This window comes from Molothrus ater, chromosome 6, assembly GCF_012460135.2.
Source record: "Molothrus ater isolate BHLD 08-10-18 breed brown headed cowbird chromosome 6, BPBGC_Mater_1.1, whole genome shotgun sequence".
Lineage (NCBI taxonomy): Eukaryota > Metazoa > Chordata > Aves > Passeriformes > Icteridae > Molothrus > Molothrus ater.
This window is the reverse complement of record NC_050483.2, coordinates 44,927,248-44,952,856: the sequence shown is the minus strand read 5'-3', so window position 1 is coordinate 44,952,856 and position 25,609 is coordinate 44,927,248. Positions and strand designations below refer to the sequence as shown.

At 39.4% G+C, this 25,609-nt stretch overlaps 1 protein-coding gene across 1 annotated transcript in view; it reads left to right on the top strand.

Moving 5' to 3' along the window:
- Nucleotides 1-25,609, top strand: part of KCNK10 (potassium two pore domain channel subfamily K member 10) — a 57,149-nt gene that overhangs the window by 11,783 nt on the left and 19,757 nt on the right. The window contains exons 3-5 of the mRNA XM_036384784.1: nucleotides 12,226-12,554; nucleotides 17,954-18,071; nucleotides 21,056-21,216. Coding sequence (XP_036240677.1) covers nucleotides 12,226-12,554; nucleotides 17,954-18,071; nucleotides 21,056-21,216 — 608 coding nt within the window. The remainder of the gene's footprint in view (nucleotides 1-12,225; nucleotides 12,555-17,953; nucleotides 18,072-21,055; nucleotides 21,217-25,609) is intronic.

The window sequence follows — 25,609 nt, the reverse complement described above, 5'->3', positions numbered from 1 at the left end:
TTTGGGACTTGCCCCTGCCAATCACTTCTAATCTCCCCTCAGTACTTTCCTGCTCCTCATTGTAATGCTCTTGTGCTCAATTTTTCATTCTCCTGAAGTTCATTGATGAGCCCTGTCACACATGGACATGGGCTTAGATGTCGGGGGCTGTGGGAAGGGTAGTGCTGAGAAGAGGAACTGAACAGGGAGGTAGGGGTGTGCTACCTCCCATGCTGCCAGCACGGTTGGAAAGAAGTGAGGGACAAGAGCAGATGGATGGATTTGGAGGAGGGCAGGGTAGAAGAGAGGTCAGGAGAGAGAGAAGGCAAAAACAAGGGAAACAAAATCCAAACAGCCCTCCAGCAGTGAGTGTACAATCTCACTCCAGCACGAGACAAACCTCTATCAAGTATTCGTCTGGACTTGGCAGCTCTGTAAGTAGTGCTACAAATGGTGTCAGCAGCAGTGCATCTTCCTGCAAATGCCAGTGCTAGCTAGGAGCCTCCCTAAGGACTGCTGTCCTGAAGCCAAATGAGAAAAAACCCCTGATGCTTTCAGCTATTCCTGGAGTTCATGTCCTGCCTTAGCACATCCATTCTTTTGACCAGTGAGCTGTCACGTATGCATTAGAATAGCGCAGTGCCTGGGAGAGGGAGGAGGGAGGGGAAAGTATCCCAGCATCCCATGACCATGACTTTTGCAGATTTTTTTTAATGTCAGTGGATAAGTCCTGGCAGATACCTGCTCAAGCCAGCCTTGGGCTTCCTGTTGTTTCCCTGACATTTGCATAGCCTCAGCAGCAGGAGCTCTAAGGCTGTGTTTGCAGAGACTAACTTTTGGGCACTCCGTTTTCAGTTCACGAGCACGCTCAGACTGCAGTTCTGACAGAGGAGAGGCTGGTTCAGAATCTGGAAATTCTTGTAAATAATATTCTAGACCAGCTTACACATGGTCATCATATTTTTCCTTTATAACCAACAAAAGAAAGAATCTGGTTTATGGCTGTCCATTATATTTGTAACAGATAGAACGGCATTCTAGTAGCATATAGTGGAAAAGAGCACGTCCCCTAAAAGAACTTGAAAATTTGCTAATACATTGATGAAAAATCATTGTACCTTCTTGATGCACATATGAAAAAGAGCTTGTTTGATCAGCTTTTGAAATTAATTTGCTAAGTTCTCTGTGGCAGTGTTTACATGAAGCAAATTGTGCACACATACAGTGTTGTTTCTTTCCAGTGTCACAGGGGTTTATCTATTATTTGTGAAATGCTATGAGATTTAGCACAACTGATACAAAAAGGAATGTTGAGGTGTGAATGACTATCTTACATTGAAGGGGAGAGAAAGGATTTCAAGAGCATTTTCCTGCTAGGAGTTGAGACTAGATTGTCAAGATGGATGATTTTTATTTATTTATTTAATTATTTCTTTTAATATACCTTTAACATTTCAGTAGTTGGGGTTTTTTAACAGATTCTGGATGTTGAATATGAAAATATTTGCTTGTTTTTCTCTGTTACCCTTCACTGGTAGCTTTTCTTCTTGGATTCACAGGGATATGCAGGACATGAATAACACTGACAGTTTCTGGCAGGTGATTTTATGCCCTGTTCTTAGATACTTCCAATAAAGCTCATTTCAATATATTGATGGCTGTTCCCATGCTTAGCTCTCGTTGTAGCTAGACTTTTTCCTAATATATATTCCCCTACTTCCTTGGTACAGATTAATCAGTTATTTCCTGCGCTGTTCTTAAGAGATCTAGGAAAGAATTTATCACTCTCTTTAGTTACTCAGTGTCTGCTTTTTCTTATTTTTGTGAAATTACACTTCACCTTTTTACATATAATCTAAACAGCATTTTCATTTATGTTAAGCAAATACTTTGGAAGCTGCAATGGAAATTGATGTGGGATGTTGAATAGATGACTGCATTGACTATTAATAAGGACATATACAAAAACTAATTTAGGAGCAAACTTATTGGCATAGTGAGATTTTCTGGGGTTTATATGGTTAAGGGCACTTAGATTTTATCCCTTCAGACTTCTTATTTTCCTAGACCACCACTGTGAATTTTCCCTTTCCCTGTTTTGAAAGCTGCTGTGAGATGCTTGAACTGCCATTCTTCTGTCCTTTAAAACATTCACAATTAGAAATGGCACTGCCTTTCAGAAATAGAATAAGCATGAAAATGGTATTCAGACCCTCCTCTCTCACTACACTTTCTTGACTAAAATTAAATTTGCTGATGCATACGTTTTTCTATCTCTTTAGGGACAGTAGGTTCAGAATTGCTAAATTATAGAATAGCAGAGTTTTACAACACCCTCACAAAGCAGAGGGACATGGCATAGCTCAGGGGAATGATAATTGCATAGACTTTTTAATCTTTTGCATACTTGTTAAACTGATTACAACTAGATTAATAAGTAATCCAACCTCTCAGGTTTACCCAGCACCCAATTTCAAGCCATTTAACATCTACAAGAAGACTGAGGTTTTCTTATACTTTTTTAGGATTTTCAGAGGCATCACATTGTATTGGTACCTCATTGGTTACGTATGCATGGGCTTCCTGCCAACATGAAAAATTTAATCAATTTGACATTTAGCTTTATGTGAAAATGTATGCTGCTGGCATCCATTTTTCTTAAATGTGTGTAGAAAGTGAGTGAAATAAAATGCTTATGTTTGAGAAGGGAAAACTAGAATGAAAGGTAATAAAAAGTGAAAAAATCAAATCCACTCAACAAGACAAATGAATGTTTTTGTTCCAAATTGACTCAGCTCCAGTAGAGAAGGACAAAAATGCCTTATTGTTGGAAGGCTGTTTGCTCCCTCTGTAGCTAACTCCTGTTCATCATTGTTCTTTAAATCCTGATCTATACATTGATGTTCTTAGTGCTTGGACTGATGACTTTTTCACAAAATCCATATGCAAATAACTGCTGGGACTCAGGGGAAAAGTGTTGCTGAAAAATACAGTCTGAGTTGTGTCCTCATCTTTATTGCACTTGTGCAAACTCTCTGTGGTGGGTTGACCTTGGCTGGCTACCAGGTGCCCACCCAGCCACTCTCACTCTTCCTCAGAGATAAAAGCAGGGAGACCAGTTAGAGATTGCCATCACAGGCAAATGAGACTTGAATTGGGGAAAGTTTATTTGATTTATAGCTAATTAAAATAGATCTGGGTGGTAAGAAATAAGGACAAAGGTTAAAATAACCTTTCCCTGCTTTACTTTTTCCTAGCAACTTTATTGCTTCATTCCTGACTGTTCTTCATCCTCCCCACCTCACATGGTGCAGTGGGGATAGGGAGTGGGGGTTTTTGGTGGGTCTATCTCCTCTAGACTGCACCTTTCTCCTTATACTTTTTCCTTGCTCCTGCATGAGTCCATATCATGGGGCTGCAGTCCTTTAGGACAGACCTCCTCCAGCATGGTCTCTCCACAGGTAGCAGCACTTCAGGAAATATCAACCTGCCCTGGACTGGGATCCTCCACATACTGCAGTGTGAATATCTGCTCTGGTGTGATCCTCTCCATGAGCTCCAGGGAAATACCAAATCTATCATGATCTCTTCCAAAACTCACAGGCTGCAGGAATATATCTCCTACAGCTCCTGGAGTGCCTCTTTCTCTTTCGCTGACCTTGGTGTTTTTAGGATTCTTTCTCACACTTTTTTCCTCATTCTTCAAAGTCTGTGCAATATTTTCCTTTTCTAAAGTATGCTTTCACAGAAGTGCCACCAGCTTCCCTGATGGGCTCAGCTATGTTCTGTTGTGAGTCTGTTGGAATCAATAGGAACTGTCTGTGTCCAGAAAGGGGCAGCCCCAGGCTTTCCACAGAGACCACCACTGTAGCCACCCTGCTACCATCACCTTGCCACCTAAGCCAGGTTTTTGTTTCTGTCAGGCACTTGCTGCACAGGTAAATGGGAGCAGTATGTTCTGGTAGTAGGACAGTGGAAACTGGAGAAGATATCCTCAAGATTTGTTCTTTGGAAAAAAATGGTTTCAGATAGGAGTGATATTTTCCTTCAGTGGAAGGTAAAATTCATTCTCATTACTTGCTGCATAGCTAAGTTCTTGTCTGACACTAAAGAAGCTCTTTAGGAAGAGACAAGAGGCTTAGGTTCTCCTTAGTTCTGATGATTTACAGTGCCACCAGAACCACCACTATGTGTAGACTCTCATCATTGGAAAGCTCTTTCTAAAGAGATACCTTAACTCAGGCATAACTGATTTCTTAATTTCTACCATGTTCCAATTTAGGCTGCTTAATTTTTTTTTTTTTTGCCTAAACTATAGTTTTCTAATGAAAAAGAATGAAAAAAATTATAAAACAGTGCCTTTTTGTTCTCTCATAAAAGCTGTGTTCCAGATTAATTAAATAGCTAGGGTATTCCAAGAGTTATTAATTTGTATGTTTCATTTATAACTGATACAGCAGAATTACGTAGATTTTTTTGTAAGCTTACCAAGAATCATTATTTTGAGCACTAGATGGGAATAAATGACAAATGGTACAGAAATTACAGAACCCTTTTGGTATGACATACTTCCCAAAGCTGCTGCCAGGGATGGCAAAACAATGGCCAGATACAATTCCCTCTGATACATAGTGCTGACATTTCTCTCCCCACCAACAGAGACAAATCAGTATTTTTTTACTATTATGAACTTTTACTCTATTTCACTAACATTATCCTATAATAGGAAGAAAACAGTGCCTTTATTCCCTATGCAGCATTGTAACCTAACTTACTCCCCCTTTTTCACCACCCCACTCAGGGAAAGGGGCAATTGGGAGGAATCAATGCTACTTTTCTTCTAACAGCACATCCAATCTATTTTGTTTAATGTGTATTGCCCTTTCTGCCTTTACCTGTCTCCCATACTCCATGTAATGCCTTGCTGCTGATGACTGCATTTGCAGCAGACAGCTGAGATGTTGCTGAAGTCAGCAGCACTAATGCTGCATTAGAGAATCCTCTTCAGGGAAAACAGTGTTAGATTTAACCCAGGGGGCTGTTGCTGCAGTGAAGAGCTCTATGCTCTGAGCCACTCCGTGTTTTCCTAACAAATAATATGTCAAGCTTTGCTTTCATGAACAGTAAATGCAATAGTAATGTTTCTCACTTGAGTGGCAGTTCTCAGCAAAAGGCTGTAGAAGCAGTAGGGTGAAATTCCCCTCGTGTGGCAAGCTTGCGATGACTTCCACTGCTCAATTTGTGTGCCTTGAGGATAGGCAGAAGGACCAGGGCCAAGCTGGTGTAAAACATGTCAGCACTGATAACAGTTTTCTTGATCCATGACTGTAGGAATCCCATGGTCCCCAGACAGCAATTCTTATTATTCTTATTCCTCAATCCAGAAAAACTGCCACAGGGATACTAGTGTTCTGTCCCATATGTGTAATCATAGCCTGCAGGCAGGATTTTTCTCCCATTTCTTGATCACAGCTGTAATGTCACCTGTTAATTAGCCCACATCATGCAAAGATGCTGCACAAACACAAAGGCAAACATGATCATTTTCTACTGGGGTTTTGTTCTAAAAGCCAGACTTTCTAAACCAGCATCAGATTTTTGAATGCCCAGTTATAAAAGTTCAATATTCATTGTGCTGGTTAAATGGATGCTCCCTACAAAACCTGTTAAAAACCACAGCAGAAAGAGATGAATGGGAGATGAGGGGGAGTGGAATAACAAGCAAATCAGGTAGTGGAAATTATTTGCCATATCCTCAAAATGCAAAATTTTGACGGTTTAATAATTTTTTGGTAACACATGGATAGAAACTTCAGTATTTCAATATTTTCACCTGCTTCCTGTTAGACCATCCAATTCCCTTCATTCACTGATCTGCATGCATTTTCTGTAAGTGATGTATTCTTGAGAAGTTCCTATAGGTGATAGCTTAATACACTGATTGCCTCCACTGTTTCTCTAACATACTTCTTATACTTGCTATGACTTCCAAGCACAGCCCTGCTATCCTAACTCCAGCAGCCCTTATCTGAAAGAACCTGAGGAGTCTGTGGGAAAGATTTGAGATTGGAAGCAAACGCTAGATGCCCACATCCCCCAGGAATTTCTGTTTGGAGATGAAGAAAAGCCTTGGAGTGAAAGATTAATATTTTATCCACTGGTGGGCTGCTCATTTCCCTGGCTTCTATATTGTTCAGTCAGGAAATCTTTTAATCTTAAATTCAGTGTGTGGCTATTTCAGAAGAGGAACTGGGGGAGGAAAAAACCCTGTCCAGTTTAATTGAAATAAATGACTTTAAAACACTTATGGTCAGTGAGGTCCCTTCATTCCCTAGTCCTTTATGATCCATTCTAAAGAAGGTGGATCCACTTACTCTTGGTGGTCAGTTCAGGGAAGCTCTAGTGGACTTTGTCAACACCTCACAGACATTTCTGAGCTTTGGTGCATGAGTGCTCTGTCCTGCAACTTCATACACTTGACAAAAAATTGTATTTTTTGTCAAGTGTATGAAGGATTGTATACAGTACAATATAAAAATTGTATTCAGGAAGGAGTGCTGGCTTATTAAGTAGTGCTACAGGAAGGATGTAGAAGTGCCAATAACCCAATGTAGGATCTTGTAAAAGCTGTAGGGAAGACTATTTGCTCCTGAATTTTCTCAGTGAAACTGGACTATATGATGAGATTATTTTATAATTTTAACTAAATTTCTAGTTTAATATAAACATAAGAAAGGCTTCATGGAAATTTGGATGTTTGACTATAAACATGTCTGAAGAATGCATAATTTTCTTTCTTTGAAGAAACCTCCAGTTGTATTATGAGGATTTTGGGAAAAAATACTGGTACATACCTTTAGACATGCATCAAAAAACCTTTTTACTTGAGCTATTTTATTTCCTTCCTTTGATGGCACCAATAAAATAGGAGATGAAATGCTGAGTTTCATTTTTGATCAACTAATATTTCAAGCTTAAAGCCTGGGCCTGATTTTATGAATGTGTAAGTGCATATAGCCTCTATGTAATTCTGTGTTGAATCCTACGAAAGTAGCATTTTTATTAGATGTGTCTATTATTCTCTCATTAAAATGCACAACATTGCTGTGTGCCTGTGTAACACAGGAATGTGGAAGAAAATGAGGTACTAAATAAGATACTGTTAGACCTGACTTACATTTTTTCACATTAGAAATTGTGACACCAGTAACACAGAGGAGGGTGTGTTTATTTAAAAAAAATATTTGGTTTAAACTATTTAAGAAGCTCTCCTCCAAAACCAGGAGGTTTTCTTCATATCTCCTATCTTCTTAGCATATTGAGTAAGATAGTTGTCAGGAGGTCACAGAGGTCACTGTGGCAAAGCCACATTTTGTTATTTTCACAGTCAAAAGTAAGTGAAGACTGAGGCAAAAAAGTTGTTGAGTACCCCAGCTTTCTCTTCATCTGTTGTTACCAGTTTGCCAATGTTGTTTATCAGGGGGCTTCTTTGACTTTCCTTTTCTGGTTAACATACCAGTAGAAGCCCTTCTTGTTATTATTGGTGTCCCTTGTGAGGTTGAGTTTCAGCTTTGCCATAGCCTTCCTTTCCCCGTCCCTTCATCTCTGTACTCTTACCAGGTTATGTGTCCTTGTCTCCACTGTCTGTGCATTCATCTCTTTACCTTTAGTTCGACCAGCAGTTCCCTACTCTGTCTCAGCTACACCAGTCTCTTGCCTTTCTTGTCCAATTTCTTGCTCCTGGGGATTGCCAGGCTGCCTTCCTAGAGGAATTATTCCTCTCAGATATTTCCCTGGTGTTTCCCTATGGCTCCTTTTAGGACTCCCTGGCTCATCTCCCTACGACTGCTGGTATGGTCCGGGATGGCTGGCACAGTTCAGAGTCACTGCAAAGAGCCCTCCCTAGCACCCTGTCCCTCCATCTGTCTATTTTCATATCTTCTCACGTTTGCCAGGGACAAGCCTCATATTGCCCCTCTACCTGCTCACATCCAGTTCAAAGCCTTGCCAGTGAGCCCCACTAGTTCCTGAGCAAAGACTCTCTTCCACCACTGAGAAGGGTGAATCCCATCTGATGCTAGCATGCCTAGGGCTGTGTGGAACCATTTCATTGTCAAAACCCCCAAAATTCTGATGATGACACCAGCCGTGGAGCTCCAGACTCAGTTTGCCCATTTCTTCCCATGTTGCCACCTTCAACTGTAACTAGAGAGCAGACTATAACCCCCACCCCGGATTCCCTCACCAAACGTCTGAAGGCCCTGAAGTCCTGTTTGATCACCCTTGGACCATGTAGGGGCCCATTTCCTCGGCCCCTTCCGTGGCAGAGCGGGACAGGCAGCGGTGTGAGGGCCGTGCCAGCTGGAGGTGCCCCGGTGATGGCCGAGCCCCAGGCCCCAGGGCTGGCGCGCCCTGCCGTGGGCTAGGCCCAGTCAGCACCCTGGGCCCTCTGCTCTCCCCGGGAAGGAATTGCCTGCAACTTTAACCAGTGAAGATGTACTCATCTTGATGATGAGTGAGAGTTTTGCTTCCTCAATTCCCATCAATTTTAGCAGAAATTTGAGGTATTTAAGCTCCTGACACGTGAGACCTGGCAGTGATGTATGCCAATAGAAGAACAGGTAATGTGGTGATCTCAGATGTGAACAACTGTATAGATCCTAAGATTGCAATATCACTTGTAAAATTAATATCTTCAGTTGTTTAATTTTGAAGGTTATAAAAAAAATCAAGAATATACCTTTCTTTGCTCCTTGGCATCCTTTTACTGGGATAAGGCCTATTTTGAAACACTGGAGTGCTCCTTTGAGGGTTCTTGACCTATGAGATTAGCTGCCAGCTAATATAGTGCATGCATGTGAATGGATATCTATCATTGCTTTCACTGAGGCTGATTAAGACTTCTTTGATATGATTTAACAAACATATGGATGAGGCTCTGTTTGGGGAAAAGCCTGTTCTGATAGCAGCTTGTTTTGAAAAAACATGAACAAATTAAGAAGGGATTGTTCTGCATTTATTGTAAACATGTCCTCTTCTCTTTTGCTCTATGTTTGTCCTAAACTGTGGTGTAAACCATCTTTACAAATGCAGGAGTTTATGTAGCCCTTTATTTTTTTTAAGATTTAAGGTCTAAACCTCTGCACATTGTTGAACTGCCAGTGTAGTTCATCCTTTGACTTTAGTAAAACTACCTGTTAAACTTCTGGAATTTTATGTAGCTCTTATTTTCAGAAATGGACTCTCCCAGGGAGCTTGTAGAAAAGTAAGCACTACTTTATCTTTTTGCAGTTGATGACACCATGATTTAAAGGTAAATGGCAGCACTTTTGTGAGAGTTCAGGTTCACAGAGACAGAGTTCCAAATAGAAATTAGGATTTATGACCTCTTACCATGTGCTGAAGTCACTAACCCCACTGTCTTGTAAAGAGTGGGATAGCTCCTAGATGGAGTATCTACAGTGTTCTTCCAATACCTAACTCCTGCTTAAAATTCTCAGCAATATTGACTGCTGTTGTGTCTTGTGCATTGGCTTTGTAAGACCATTTCTGTTACACATCAGTTGCTTAACTAGCTGCTTTAGTACAGTCTTTATATTCATTTATATAATATAAAATACTTTAGGATCAACAGTTCTACATTCACTTAGGATAGCTATTACTAATAAAAGAAAATGAAAAACTAAAACAGTTCTCTTCTTTTTAGAGATAAGCAGGCTGAGCACAGTAATCCACTAAGCTCTTTAAGTGACAAAATATTTATAAGAACGTTTTGTGTTCTCTACTGTGAACTTCCCATCTTGTTCTTAAATTAGTACAACACATTCTCCTTAGAAGACAGAATCAAACAGGCCATGATTTTACTGTAAGGCTGTTACTAACACTTTGCCAGAAACATTCTTTGAATAAGAAAAATCATTTTTACTAGCAGACAGAAAAAGGAAACTCACAAACACTGTTTTAATGGTACCAGCTCTTTGCTTCCACCTTCTTGACTTACTTGTGTCATATCAAAGGCACTGCTTTCCACTGAGAGGCTCACCCAGTTCTACACTGGACTATGCCAGTTGTGGTAAGGTGGATACCTGTTTCAAAAAATCGTAGCATTATTACATGAACTCTGCTCTCTTCTTACCACATGAGCCTTGGATCCTGACGCTGAAAAGTGTGAAAAATCAGCCCTCAGGCTTGCAGAATTTTTGTTGGTTTACAATATACACAGTAGTTATGGGCTCTAACTAATTAAAATGGTATGAATTTTATGGAATCTATGTTACACTATGTTACACTGAGTTACATCAGCTGAGCCACTTCTGTGAGTACTCAAATTTAGTTCAGTAAGGAGATGCTGTGACTCAGGTTTAGGACACTTGTCTATGGAGAAAGGGTAGTTCTAACTGTTTCATGCAACCTCAATATTTTATGTTTCTTCTGCATACTTTTCTGGTGTTTCCTGTTGAAATTCACTTTATTACAATAATACTTTCAGGAGACTTAGAGAATAAATATACTGACATTCTACAAAAAATGTGACTTTTTTCTAATACTGTCTCTCTTCTTCCTATTGTCACATAAAGTTCTTAATAGTCACATGAAATACATCTGGAGGTAAGAGAAAATATCCTTTTAAGTTTGATATTACTCCATCCTGGTTAGTAAGTGTTGGGAACCATAAAGACCTTTTGATGGTCAAACTGAACAGCTATGCCACAGGGTGTTGCAAAACAAACAAAAACCGAATCAACTACAAAGGCTTTTGCCCTGATCCTGGATCCTTTCTAATCTGGTATCTGGAAACTCTAAATCATATATGAAATGAAATATTAACTGTAAGCATAAAGCAACTATAGATTTCTGTAGTTTATTGATTATCGAGGAATCTGGAAGCTCTATCCTTCATGTAATGCTTCAGAGTTGTATTGCTTGTAGGAAAACATGACTGTAGTAAATGCCCAAGTTCTGAAATTATTCAGGATCATAAAATGGTTTCTGTTGGGAAAGAGTTGTGGCCCACCTCAGAATCAAGGTATAATCAAGTTGTATGTTTAAATTTTAGAGAATGCAGTTACAATGCCACTCTGATGGGATGTTCTAAATCTTTCTGCTTTAATTTCTAAGTGAAACAGCACAGACACATTGTGAATAAGTTCAGAGAATGAGCCTAAAGTAGCTGTATTTTAACTGTAATCTGATTTAGGTCTGATATGCAAAAAATTAATCTGGTTTCAAAGAAATAACAGGCCAGTGGCAGCTGCACCATGGTAAGATTACACAGGAATTTGGTTTAAAATGAATCCAGCATCTTCAAATCCTACATGTGGTACCCTTATGTCAGTGGATGCTGAGGAACCTGGCCTCATCTTGCCATTGGTAACACTAGCAACACAGAGTGGGGAAGTGTGATGATGGAACACCTGAAGTATTTGGAAGGGACTGAGCTTTGATTTACATGCCTTGGTAGCTTGACACAGTGGTTGGGCTGTTAAGTCCAGCTGGAGGTCAGGACTGGTTAGCTCTGATGTTTTGTAAAGGTCACCTGGGCTATGCAGTGTCTCAGTCCCAAGATGAGAGGTCCACAGTTGCACTTGGTGTGTAACTTTGATCTCAGACATCTCACATACTCTGCCTAACACATGATTTATACTAAATTTTGTGAAGCTTCCAGGCTGTAAGGACATTTTCATGAGTGATGCTTTTGTGAATCTAGATAAATGGTATGGGCCACTTTATGTTAGTGAGCCAGATAGCCCTGTGATTTGCAAAGCATTTTCTGTTTCTGTCAATACCAGGTCAGGTGGTGATCAGCGTTCATTAGCAGTTCAATTTCTTAGTGCTATGAATACTGTTAGAATTATGATTTAAGTTTATAAATCACTGCCAGGGTCCTTCACCAAACACCACCATGTGTAATTTATATGCTAGCTGGTCAGAATTTCCATGTTCATTTTGCATAAATGGTTTTCTGCATATTTCTGAACTTTTTGCACATGTAACTGGCCTGTCCAGTTCTAGAGGTAATGGGTGAAGTTCTAGAGGTAATGGGCAAAGCAAACCCTTGAGGTGTCTATTGAATATGAATGGACAAAGAAGACATGGAACTTTCTAGATGAGAAGAACCATATCTATATGAAGAACGTGATTTATGTAAAAGTCTTGAAAATATTATTTAAGATTTTTTTAAATGTAAATCAAGGTTATACCTCAAGAGATTTGATTCTGAATAAGGTTTTTTGCTTTGTGTTTCAGCGGCTGTTCCCCCAGCAGTGAGGGCTCGTGAGCCTGAGCCCAAAAGTATCAGGCATTACCCATCCTCACAATTCGCCGTTTCCACCCAAACCACTGTTGTTGCTGCCATGGAAGACACTTCTCAAGGCCGGCAGAAAGTCATGGATTGGAGAGCAGTGGTGGCCATCTTTATCGTGGTGGTAGTTTACCTGGTGGCAGGAGGACTCGTCTTCCGTGCCTTGGAGCAGCCCTTTGAGAACAGGCAGAAGAACACCATTGCATCAGAGAAGGCTGAGTTTCTTCGGGAGCACCTTTGTGTCACTGAGCTAGAGCTGGAGGCACTCATTCAGGTAGGCCATGTGAAGAAGATGGTACTTGGAAGTTAGGAGAAACAGCTCAGTGGTTTATTGACCAGCTGAGTTGGTGGGGAGCAAAATTGTTCACAGAGACCTTGGAATGGGCAGGCTCTTTCCCAGTCATTTTAAGGTCTGAGAAGCAGAAACTATGTGTCCAAAATGTTGTAAATATATGTAACCATAGACTCATAAAATAAGCTTGGGTAGGAAGGAACCCATCATGATCATGGAGTCAAACTCCTGACCCTATGCAGGAGACCCTGAGTCACACCGTGTGCCTGAGAGCATTATCCAAATGCTTCTTGGACTCTGTCAGGCTTGGGGCTGTGACCACTGGGTATCTTGGTCCAGTGTCCAACCACTGTCTGGGTGAAAAGCTTTCTCCTGATATCTCTCCTGACTCAGATTCAGGTCATTTCCGTGAGTCCTGTCACTGGTCATGAGAATGAAGAGATTGGTACTTATATTCGCTAGAATTATGAAAGGTGTGTGCAAAGAAAAGCAGAACATAATATCTGGGAAAGAAAATTTAAGAGAGGTGATAGATTTGCAAGACTTATGCCCTCATCTCTACAAATTTTCAAGTAGTCTTAAGTTCTTAATTCTTTCTTCCAAATTAAACACAGCAACCAGGAGAGCACATAGAATATGACAGGTGGGATTTTTGAAATAAATATTCAGCCAAGAATTCTGAACATACAGGTTTACTGTTGTAATTTTAAAATAAATTAAGGAGGAAGAAGTATACAAATCAAAAAATAACTGTCATTTAAAAGCTTTGGAATTTTTAGTCTGATGTAGTATGAAAAGTTTTAGAATCAATTTTGAAGGAAATAATTATCGAATATGCAAGGATAAGTGGAAAATGTATTAACATGCAAGAAAGGTCTGTCAAGGATAGATTTATCTACCCTTAATTGATTAAAACTCTAGACAAGGAAAGTACAATGGATCTTACAAGACTTCAGTAGAGTTTCTTTTGGGATTCCATGTAGAAGCCTATCAGTTAGCCTGGATTTATGTAGTCCTGGAGAAAACAAAGATTAGATAAGAAATGTAACATACCTAAGCCTCAGTATAGATATATAGGTAGATCACTTCTAGGTTGATTGGTTCTTAAAGTCCTTTGTGGGATAGGTAGAAATATGGAAGGAATGGACTTTGAAAGTTGTTACTTTTGATTAAACCAGAAAAAAATTGCTGGCCTTGGTCCTTAGAAAATGCTGTAGTGGAAAAGTGAATAAATGTCAATTTATAATGAGGGTCTCTAATCACTGTATAAGAGGTGGTGAGAATAAGTAGAGAGGTAGGCAGTATATTAAAAAGTTATTAAAGAATTAGTTATTAAAAGCTGTTTGCTAATGAGAAGCATCCTAATAATCCTAATCAAGAAATATCAGAGCATGAAAGGCAATTGAAGCAACTCTTTGTATGCCTGATAGCAATCTGCTTGGAAAAACAATTGTCGAGGGAGATAATAATTATTGGATTAGAATGATCTGTGAAGAGGAATTAATAGAGCTAGGCAAAAAAAGGACTAGAATTTTCTTTTCCTATGAAATTCCTATCCTTTATAACAAATAGAGTAGATACATCTTTGACTGTCTTGAGATCATATCACTTGAGAGGGATATTATCCTTATCCTTGAAAAATATTTTTCTTCTTTCTACTTGGGATTTTACTGGAAAAATTACAGAAACATGAACAAATGAAGCAGATAAAAAACCTTTCTTCATGGAGAAACCAGAAACAGTCTGTTTTGCTCTTCTCTCTCCTCACCAGCTGCACTGGCTTCCAGCTATCTTTTTGCTTGTGTAAGTGGAATTGATGAAGTGTACTTCAGACTGAGATGCAATTTGGTTTCACTCTTTTTGGGAATACAGGACTCAATTGTCCCAGTATCACCACAAAATGCTGGGCTTCTGCTCTGGGATTTGCCTTCAGTCCCATGCAGACCATGTCACCACACTATGTCTTTTTTCTTCCAGAAGGACTTTACTGTGTTGATACTAAAGGGGCTGAGAGTAAAACACACATCTATGGAAGCATGGGGAGAAAACCAGAAAATTGTGATCAAAAATACATGTTTTTAAAAACAAATAATATCAAGTACTTTTATCTACTTCAGTAGTTTTGTCATTCTCTTTGCTCCTACCTGTCTGTTTGCTTTAGCATGCATCCATCGCTTGAACATCCAGAAAGACAATTTCTGCCCTTTGAGGTATTTCAAATTATTGCCTTCCCTGAAATGGGTGGCATTTCAAAAGAAAAAAATACCATAGGTTGGTAGTCATTCAGTAAAGAAGATTGGACGTTCAATTTATAAGCTACACTGAAAAATACTGTGTACTTGTATACTGTGCTTGTAGCTCCTCTGGAGAAGGAAAAAGAGATGGGGAAAGGAGCAAGTGTGAAACAGCTTTGGGTACTCTGATGACCTCTTACTGTCAACAATATTTCGACTATAGAAGTTGCTGAAACTACTAGTTTAAAATATCTTAAATATGTGAGGCTTGTTAGCAAAGTGTTTAGCACTCTGGAAATTAGCTTTTTTCCTACTCTGAGATAACCTGAGGATGCCTCTCTTCAGGTCATTGCTGCAAAACCAATCTGAAGTTTCAGATGGGAAACTTGTAAAATTTCATGGATTGTGTGAACTGGGAGACTCTTGCCAGTAATAGTATCATTGTTTAAATTTTGTGTCAGTTTCCATCTAGCAGGATAGTTCTGTGTAGGTGGACTTGTGGTGGTAGTAGTAAGGCATCCTTTTCTCATGCATGAGCTGAAATTGGTTGTTTAAGTGCTGTTAGCTGCAGGCTGACGGCTGCTTTTGTTTTGCTGCTCTCTTTTTGTCCTCCATCGCTGTATGCAAAATACAATGTATTAAAAGACAGCATTGGAATAGATGGATATTTATAAATGAATGATGTCAGTGAAGATTTAAAGAAAAAATTAATTTTTTCTGGATGAGAAGGGAGTCTGAGAATCTCAAAGCTATCTAAGGCAACAGCATACTCCTTCACTTCAGGGGTTCGTGCTTGGCCCTGAAAGACTTGCTAAACTGTGTAAACTCAAGTGTGATTTAAGCGTAATTAGCTTGCTGACATTCACACACTCACGGGGAGGGCAGACAGCATTCTTTGGCAGAAGTAACCAGGGTAGCTGACAGTGTGTCATGGCCTATTTAAACGGGCAACCTGTCTGTTGTGCTGATTTATGCTGTTCTGCATAAACCAACAAATGATCTCTGCTTTCACACCACCTGCAATATGCAGCAACTGGTACAGAAGCCCTTTCAAAGGGTTTGGTCCGAAACTCATCCATTCTCTATATCCCTAATTCTTGAGGTATGGACACGTGCTGAGGAACCCTGGCTTTCTGCCCACATGAAATGAAACTGTTCCAGCCTGGAGCTTGATTGTGCTCTAGTTTCACTATCAGCTTAGCCTGGCATGTAGTATCTCTATGTCTAAAAAAGGCTGTCCCATACTGATGTCTTTAGATGTAGCTGTCTCTGTTCTTGCCCATACACCTCTTCTCCCACTCGTTTCCCTTTTGTGAGGCAATGTGATGAATAACTAAAAGCTGGGAAGCAGATTAGCTACAGCTTGCCCAGGCTAAAAAAGCAGTAGAGGAACATTTATGACCATGAAATGAGTTGGAAATATAGGCAAAAAATGAGTGAGAAAAATGGAAGTGGAAGAAAGAATGTGGTAAACAAAGCATTGGTGGAAAGAGATTAATGAGGAGGAAAGTGTATCCTGAAGGCTAGGGAGAGAAGGTGTTAAATGAATGTGTTTAAAAGTCAGTGCTAAACCCATATAGGAATGTGAGGTTTTAGAGAAGATTAAGAGATAACTCGTAGACATGACCAGGTAAGAAGTGGGGCAATGGCAAAATAGAATGGCTAAACTTGCTTTGCACATGGACAGTATAGGAGAAGGTGAAATAGAAAACCACCAAGACAATTGATAAATCATATGGAAAAGGGAACTAGTTAAAGAAATGCAATAAGAAAAGTCAAATCTGTGTTGATAGGTGGGAATTCCATTTTGAACATGCCAAAGAAACAGAGGATGCAAGAGGTGGCACTTTGCTTCACCTGTTGAGCCCAGCAATCAGTTCACTGAAACTACCGAGGCTAAAGATTGGTGGCAAGATTTAGGAGGAGGAGCAAATAACAGAAAGAGAAGGAGAAGGTCTGGCAGTAGTGTGAGCAGCTGATAACAGCAACATGAAGTGAGGCTGGACCACAATGGGAGAAAAGCAAAGAGCTGGAAATGTTAGGAGGAAGAAAAAGAGAATCTTGGTTCCTCTGCAGTGGTTTTATGGAAATTAGAGTTGGGAACATTTGGAAGGGAGAAAGGCAGACATTTCTGCTGCTGTTCAAGAGTGAGGTCTGAATTTCTCTATGATGAAGAATACCTTGTATATGATCTAAAAGCAACTTGAAAATACCTGCTGAAGGGCATATCAAAAGTCATCTTAGAGCAATTCAGGTGAGTATACTGGATGCTGATGAGAGATTTATTTCTGTACTTTGTAGGCTGATGTGCTCAGCTCTGTCTTCCTTTGGACTGTGAGGCTGCAATGAACAGTGAATGTGTATGTCCCCATGATACAATATGGTGCATTTTTAGAAATTCCCAACAAACATTCAGGAGGCTGATATGTCTGCCTGGTTTGATTCAGTATTATGTGGGACACAGGACAGTGACCAGGAAGCAGTATAGCTACCTCAGCTTCTATCCAGAATATGCTTCATTCAAGCACTGTCTGGGAGTCTCTGTATCGTGTTGTATTTATGGACATGAGATCATGTGTAGTGTGGCAACTGGGAAGCTTGAGCTGATCACAAACTTTATTTATGATGTTTCCATAGATATGTTATTTGTTAATTTCAAACAGGGTATATATATGCCATATTTTTTTCTTTTGTTAGCATAAAATATAAATTACTTAATCAATTACTGATTGCCTTGGAATTTAAATTCTTGGCTGACTAACTTCAGTTGATTTCAGAAACACTATTTGTATTTACCACCTTTCTAGCTGCTTCTAACATAACTGTTCCCAATGAGGAATTTTTCCTTTGGCAGTAGTCGCTACAAGAACAATATTTATGGAAGAATTTATGGTGTTGGTCCTTTACTTCTCAATTGCTTTGTATCTTTTGTCATTTTTTATGCATTTTATCTTTCTTCTACCTTAATGGGTAAGTTCAGTCGTGTGTTCAACTTATGTGTACAGAAGAGCTGTACTATACTCTGAGCACATATTAAAAACTTGAGGCTGTTTCCATGGTCCTAGAAGTTTCCCTTTGGAGCCTATACGAAGTAGCATAGGTACAGTAAGGCATGCCTGATGCTGATTCTTTGTATTCTCTTTGCAGCGTGCTGTTGATGCTGATAACTCAGGAGTCAGTCCCGTTGGAAATTACTCTAACAAGAGCAGTCACTGGGACCTTGGAGGTGCCTTTTTCTTTGCTGGAACAGTCATCACTACTATAGGTATGTTTATTGTTTATTTTTTAAAAAGACACAGTCACACTGAGACATAGATAATGAAATAAATTTGAGGAAGGTAGGCAAAAAAGAAATAAAGTAGCTGAAGTGTATTTCTCTGTTGGCAGAAGACATGACTCCAGCATGTGTGAAGGGCACTGAATCTTAGGGTAGGTGTCAGAAGCTTTCTACATAAATGGGGTAGAGTAGCAATGCTGAGCTGAAAACAGGTAAAACTCATGCAGGCTTTATAACTGTTCTTGATATAGATTGAAGCAATCTACAAACAATTGCTTGAGAACAAGCAATTCTTTTCATATCCTCCCCCTTTCCATAACTGGAAATATCTTCTCATAACTACTACATCCTTTTAAAAATTCTTACTTGCTTTCATACTAACAATTGGAAGGAATTACACAAATGATACATTGTATAAAAAAACCCCTTTTTTTCTTTCTAGAATTCATGGCCTTGATTATTGATACATTTCTCTGTATTAAATGAAGAGTACGCTGAACTGCTCCATTCACTTTTCTTGAACCATTTATTTTAAAAAGATAATTATTCAGGCCCTTATCATCTCTCTCCCCATGCATTGTGTCCAATATATTTAGAATTAGATCTCTGAATGTTGTTCTTAGGTATGCTAAGGTTTTTAATCTCTCCTCTGTAAGCCAGTTCCTCTCTTGAAGAATGTTCAACAAGCTTGGATTTCAGAAGATGGTCTGAAGAAAAAAGAAAATAAACCAACAGCATTGTTGATATAGTTAATCTGCAGAAAATTATACTGTAGTTTTATAATTTTAAGCTTGATTTCAGTGCTGTCATAATAATCAGATCAAGAGATCTAATTATTTGGAAGTCACTGGCAAATTGTTATTTTATTTGCATTTTCTATGAGTATTACTCTGTTTTCAATATTGTATAATTTGCTTCTCCACATTACAGCTGTGGTGCACACACTGGTGACTGTACAGAAAAATAACTTGATAATCACATAACCCTTCAATAAATTATGAGAATCTGACTAAATTCTGTAGGCTTTTAAAACAGATAATACAATAACAACAAAAAGAATCCTGTGGCAGTTGAAGACTTGCTGTGGTGATCATCTCTAACAGTAGAGTTAGAGATGCCTTTGGCTCTGCCTTTTCTTTGCTGTCAGAGTGAGGGGGAAAGAGTGATTGTATAGAGTGTTTCTCTATATTAAGCTACATTACCACATATTTTTGATGGTTTTGATGGTAGCATAAAACCAGAGGGTGGCAAGAAAGAAAAGATTTCTGATTCATACGTAAGAAACCCACCCCCCCCCTTAATATTTGTTTACTCAATAGACCCAAGTGACAAGCTTTTAAATTACTCATTAAATAAATGCCACGACGTAGGCATAGTTCATGCAGGCATATTCATTGACATCTGCTATTTAAATAATTTTGAAAAGACCTTGTATTTTTGCCCATATTTGTTGTAAATTCTCCATGAATGAGATTTTTATAAATCCCATTCTGCATAAAATCTGTGTATTGTGTCAGGGCATGAAAATGGTTTTAGTTTATGCACCAGAGGCCTGTTAGGCCTCCTCTTAGGCAGAAACTCAGATTACCTGGTCAACCTCAGTCCAGTGGCCCATGGAGCCTGGACTTTCTTGGAATTTTAGGAGACATCTGAGATTATAGATGCAGCCTGAAAAGGACAGTAGGTTATGGGACATGCATTATTGTGTGTCAGTAGTTCTTTCAGCATCCCATGACAGAGAGGTATATCTGGTGCCAGTGATGCCAATCCAGCAGGAGCAGGACCTGACACTTTCATAGATTTCCTCCTCTCTGGATGCTTTATTGATGCCTTAAGATTTAGCTTTCATATTTTCCAGATTCTTTACTGCATTAGTATGTAACTCTGAACTTCATATAAAGTGCTAGCAAGTTCTCTTCACAATTCAGTTAGGCAAAACAATCCTTTTCCAGCCTGAGAACCAAGGACACCCTTGCAGCTTCAGGCCCAAAAAATATAAACAACAGTGAATTAAGGAGAGCAATTTGGAAGGATGGGACTTCATAACCTGAATCTGTAATTGGACAATTAACCCAGTATTAAATATAAAGTATTAAATGGACCAAAACTTATAAAAGTGTGAAAACCCATGACTCAGGGTCCATCTTGGGTGTAGCCATGGTCAGGCTCTTGTACTGCCCAAGGTGTATCCTTTGAAGGCCTTTTAATAAATACTTTATTCCTTTAACAAGGTCTAGCCTCTGTTCTAGGTAGCCTCTCAAGGCATCATTATTGCATCAGGGGTTTGTGATTATAGGGTAATTTTTAAGTAATAATGTATAGTGAAAATCAAAATCTCTATGATATTTCAATTAAAATAGCCGATCTTAAATAAAAAAGGTGCATATATTACTGTCACAATTCTTGGGTTTTTTTCTCTTTAACATTTTAACAGAAATACCATGTCTACTGGAGTCATAATGGTTTATTGAAAAGAGTTCAAGGGCAGATTTGCATGGTGTGGGTACAGTTTGGAGGCTGCAGTGTAACTAGTCAGTATGATGAGGGGCTGAGCAAAGTATGAGCTAAGCACTGAAAATGAGCCTTGTCCACTGAAAATGAGCCTTGTCAGGTGAATCACACTCCTGTCAGGAGACCAGTGGCACAGGCCAAGAGGAGCAACAGCATGCAGGCACCAGGCCAGCATGGAGGGATTTTTGTGCTGTGGCATCAGTTAGGTCAATTAAGCAAACAACAGTTTTAGAAAGACAGAATCTACAGAAAATATGGGTAGCTGAGGCTTCAAGAAAAATGGAATAACAGAGGGTGGCTTACCCAGGAAATGATGTCATGCCATTGAAAGTCTATAAATAGGAATTATAGATGGAACAAAGGTATGCCTGCAGGAAGACCAGTTTTTTAAAATTGGTTAGTTTGTTTTCTAAAAAGCCATGTATAAGTTCTGAGAGTGTGACAATTGTTTTTCTCCTCAGGATATGGGAAGATTGCCCCAAGAACTGTTGGTGGCAAGGTTTTCTGCATCTTGTATGCCCTATTTGGGATTCCACTGTTTGGCTTCTTGCTGGCTGGGATTGGAGACCAACTTGGAACCATCTTTGGGAAGAGTATTGCAAGGGTGGAAACGGTTTTCAGAGTAAGTTCACAGACAGTTTTTTGCTTGTGTTGTATAGCTTACTCTTAATTTTGTTGCTATTACCTGCAGCATTTTTTACATGTTGGACACCATGAAACATGTTGAGATGATAGTTAACATCTGTAAGGATCTCTGTAGTCAGTGGAGAGAAACAGACTTCTCTAGATGATGATGCAGGGGTTATAGGTCAGACTCTGAATCTCCTTATTGAGGGTGTTGCTGGGGAATGTATCTCCTAGGCCTGTTTCCTTACAAGGAATTGTTGTAAAACAGTCTTCAAAACACCGCAAGTGCTTTAGATACATACATCTATTCACTGAAAATGGAAAGAGGGTAATTGTTCCCTCAAGGAACAGGGATGTGGTCCTGACTGTGTTACTGATACAGCCAAAAAGAAAAGCAGGAAAGCAGGAAAGCAGGGTTGCTGTTGTGAATGTAAACCTGGGAAGAGAGATGGTTGACTGTTATGCCTTCACTGCAGGGCAACAGATGTGTTGGTGTAGATCTGCAGCTCTGCCACAAAAACTGCTGTAATGCCACTGGCTGAAATCATGATCATTCTCTGCCCTGCCTACCAGGAAGACATCCTACCCTAAATCTTTGTGTAGACCTCCTCATGTATAATTTCCCTTTATTTTGCCAGTACCCTCTGGTTTGAAGTCTGAATTGCTGTAAGCAGTTCTTTTGCAAGCAGTGCCACAGACCTGGCAAATGCTTTTTTGCTAACTTGCTAATGGTTCACTTCAGGGATTCTCTCTTTGAGACAGAACTTCTAGAGGTGACCTGTGTGATATTTCCCTTGGAAGTGGCATAATTGAAGGTAAGTCTTTCCAGGGACGGAGTGGATGAAAAGCTGCCCAAGCTGGTTAGTTTAATAGACATCTATTTCTAAAACATTCCCACAGATGAGAGCAAATTGGTTGTAACTGTTTTTGGAAGGAAGTAATTAAGTATTAGACTGAAGAATGAGCACTTTCCATTTTGATTAAATGATTTTTAGGTGTCCCAGACCAGACATAAATAGTGTATCAGAATAGTGACTAGTGATTATCGGTGAGTAAGCATGTACATGCCTGTCTGGAGAGCACTTCAAAAGGCTTAAATTTTCATTTAATAAAAAGAATCTTATTGAAAAGTGTCTCAGTTCAGTTTGGTGAAAACACAACTAAGATCCCTAATTTATTTTTTGTCTACCTTTTTATTACACCTGCTTAACTTCAGTGGAATCTCTGAACATTCCAGCCTGCTTCTGCCCAAGAAAAATCACAATCTTTAAGTCATGATATGGATTGAGAGTCAGAAAATCTTTGATTAATTGTCAGCTGAGTGTTGTATTTCTGAGTGACATGAAAAAGACATTAAACTGTTGGTATGATAGTTTATGATTAAAATAACCAGAAAATCACAAAATAACTGGGGCTGGAAGGGATGTCTTGAGATCATCTAGTCCAGCCTCCCTGCTAAAGCATAATCCATACTCAAAGTATTTTAAGATTCACAGATGAGTGCTGATAGTAATGTTTCATCCAGAGTATAGCCATTTGGCACATAATGTGAGTTCTTTTGGTATTCAAAGTATTCCTTAATTTTCTTGAGTCAATGCAGTTGCTTGTTGCTTATAGCCATACAAAGTATTTGTTTTCCTCCTTGGTATTTTGTCAGCTTCAAAGGAATTTGGAGATTGTGGTCTTCTTGTTTAGCCAAGATGTGTGTTTATTGCTTTTATTTTGATTGTCATAAATCCATTACATTCCATTACATCTATTATTTTGTGATTTGGTGAACAGGGTTATACATAATTTCCTTCATTACTCTTACTAATGAGTTTCAGCTATTTCAAATATTTCTGATGGAGTTTAGAATTTACATGCATCTTAGTAAATAGTCTTAATACCAATAGTTTCATTTCAGGTGATTATTTAACATTTGGCATATGCAGAATATAATAATCATTATAATTTTAGTAATTATTTACTTTATTATCACATTATATTTACATTGTTAGGCTTCATAAATGTTTGTACCTAATCAGATGAAACCTCAAGTAGAGTAAGAGTTCTTGGTTTAGTGCTGAGCACTGAGCAAATTTTAACTCAATGTGTAACTCTTGTTTCTTATTTTGTGACTGTCTCCTTAATGAACTGAAATTCAGCATGTTTGTGGGTGTAAAACACCATTACCACCTGTAAAGAGAGGACATAAAAATTAGGAGAGTAGTCATTCAAGAAACTAAAAGGAGAAAATATAGGCTAAAAAGACACTGAAAAACATAATAATGTGTTGGGTGGTGTGCCTGACAAATCTTCCGGGAGTAGCTGAGAAGTCACTGAGTGCATCAGTGCTCTAGAGAGAGTACAAACTATCTGTATTATTTGTCCTCACAGGCAATTTGGGACAGTCCAGTTTCTTGTGGAAAGAATGGGAAGAAACTTAGCATGTGTATAATGCATCAAATTTCCATGTTCATATGCCTTAGCACTCTGCTTCTGTATGTATCCAGTTGCCTCTGTTTATGCCCTTCACTCTTAGGAATGTTGCAGGGCTGGTGTCAGGGCAGTGAAAGTTCTGGAAATCCTTGCAAATATGTCATTGCCTGAACAGGTTGAAGGGACTTGAGGGCAACTTGATCCTGCATTGTGGTTAGGATCATTTTTGAAGCTAGGTAGGATGCAGGATGCACACGCTGGCATGTGGGAAGGAGAAGAGGAATTTTCTGTTGTCGCTGCAGTCCTTTCACCAAAAGCATTTCCTTAACAGGTCTCTTGCTCCATCCAGCAGTGTATCTATGAGCATGGAGCCCATGCCACACTAGGGACAGCTTGCCTCTGGCATTCCTCAGCATATCTGGAAAGATGAAAGGAGGATTTTTCCCAGAGGAGTTGTGCTAGTGCATTTCTGCTGCCTCTGACATGACCTGTGCAGAGCTCCACCAACCTTACCTTAATTAACACCACAAATTAGACCTTAAGAATCCCACATTTAGCTCCTGCAGTAATCAGCATTCTGTTGGAATTTTAAGAACAATTTGAACTACATAGATTGAGAAACAGATTTGCTCTCATCCAGTACACACTACCCCAACAGTATTGACAGAATATTTCAGCAGAGGAGCTGGGCACATGCCACCACTCATCTTCTAATCCAAAATGTTACCATTATTTCAGTGTGTAATTAGCCAGGAAAACAACTACTCATTTATGAGTAGGTAGGGCTGGAGGTACTTCATTGCAAAATAATACTTTGTAAAAAATAGAATTTTTCCTGTACCATTTTAGGAAACGGAGGCACTGGCAGGATGATGCTATCCCAAACACCATGCATTGAATAGTTAATGCCATCTGTCCTACTGGAATGGTTATATTTGGTGCAAGTAGATAAGCATCAACCAGGTCAGAGATGTAAACCAAAGCTTCCCCCACAAAAGCCCTGTCTTCTCAGCTCCTGGTTATTTCTGTATGTTCCATATTCAATAATCTAGGGCAAAACCTGGGTCCCAGTCTGTTTTTACATGCATGCAACTGTGATTCCCCAGAAAATGAATATGTACAAGGCCAGACACAACAGAAATGAAATATGCATTTCAAGGTGACATAATGCCATAAAAGCAGTATTTTTATCTTTCACAGGTTGTTCATAAGATCCCTCATGTATGTATGTTTCTATAATAAACAGTAGAACAAAGCCCCATTCTCTTGGCATGCTCTGTACACACAGTCTGCAAGCATCTAAAGATAGAAAGCACTCCATAGGCAGAGTACACTGTCACAGAATGCAGCAGCTGCCATTATCATGAGTTAAATATAGGCCAATTCAGATCATCTTTTTTCAAACCCTGAATGAGTGTTTAGTCTCACCAGAATTAGATGGGTTTAGCATAACCTGAATGATCTTCACTTATCTTGCAGTTTAGTACAGATGCAGGAATTCAGCCGGGGCACAATGAGTTTCTGAGAGCACTCCAGGATTTTCTGGCTTCTGAGGTGAGGCCACTGTGAGCAGTTCCTGGGCTTGGTTGTTGTTTCACTCCTCTGGTTTTCAGCAGGACACAGAGTACAGGTCTGGCAACACAGCTGGTAGACTGAGAATTGCAGTACCAGGATGTGAGCAAGCAGCCAGAGACATGAGTGGTGGCAAGTCTGCACCACTGAAAACACATTGCTTTGTACAGAAAGACAATGCCTCTGCAAGCACCTTGTGCTTCACTGAACCAGGGACTTGTCAGAACACACACTTCTGCTGCTTCACTTTCAGGTTTTCAGCTCAGAGAACAGGTTTTGCTCTAGTTTTCAGAGACATGCTATGAAAGTGATCTACACTTAATATTTTTCTGAAAGATAACAGTACACATCACCTAACCTTGGTATTGTCCTAGGAAAAGTACCTCTTAATTGGC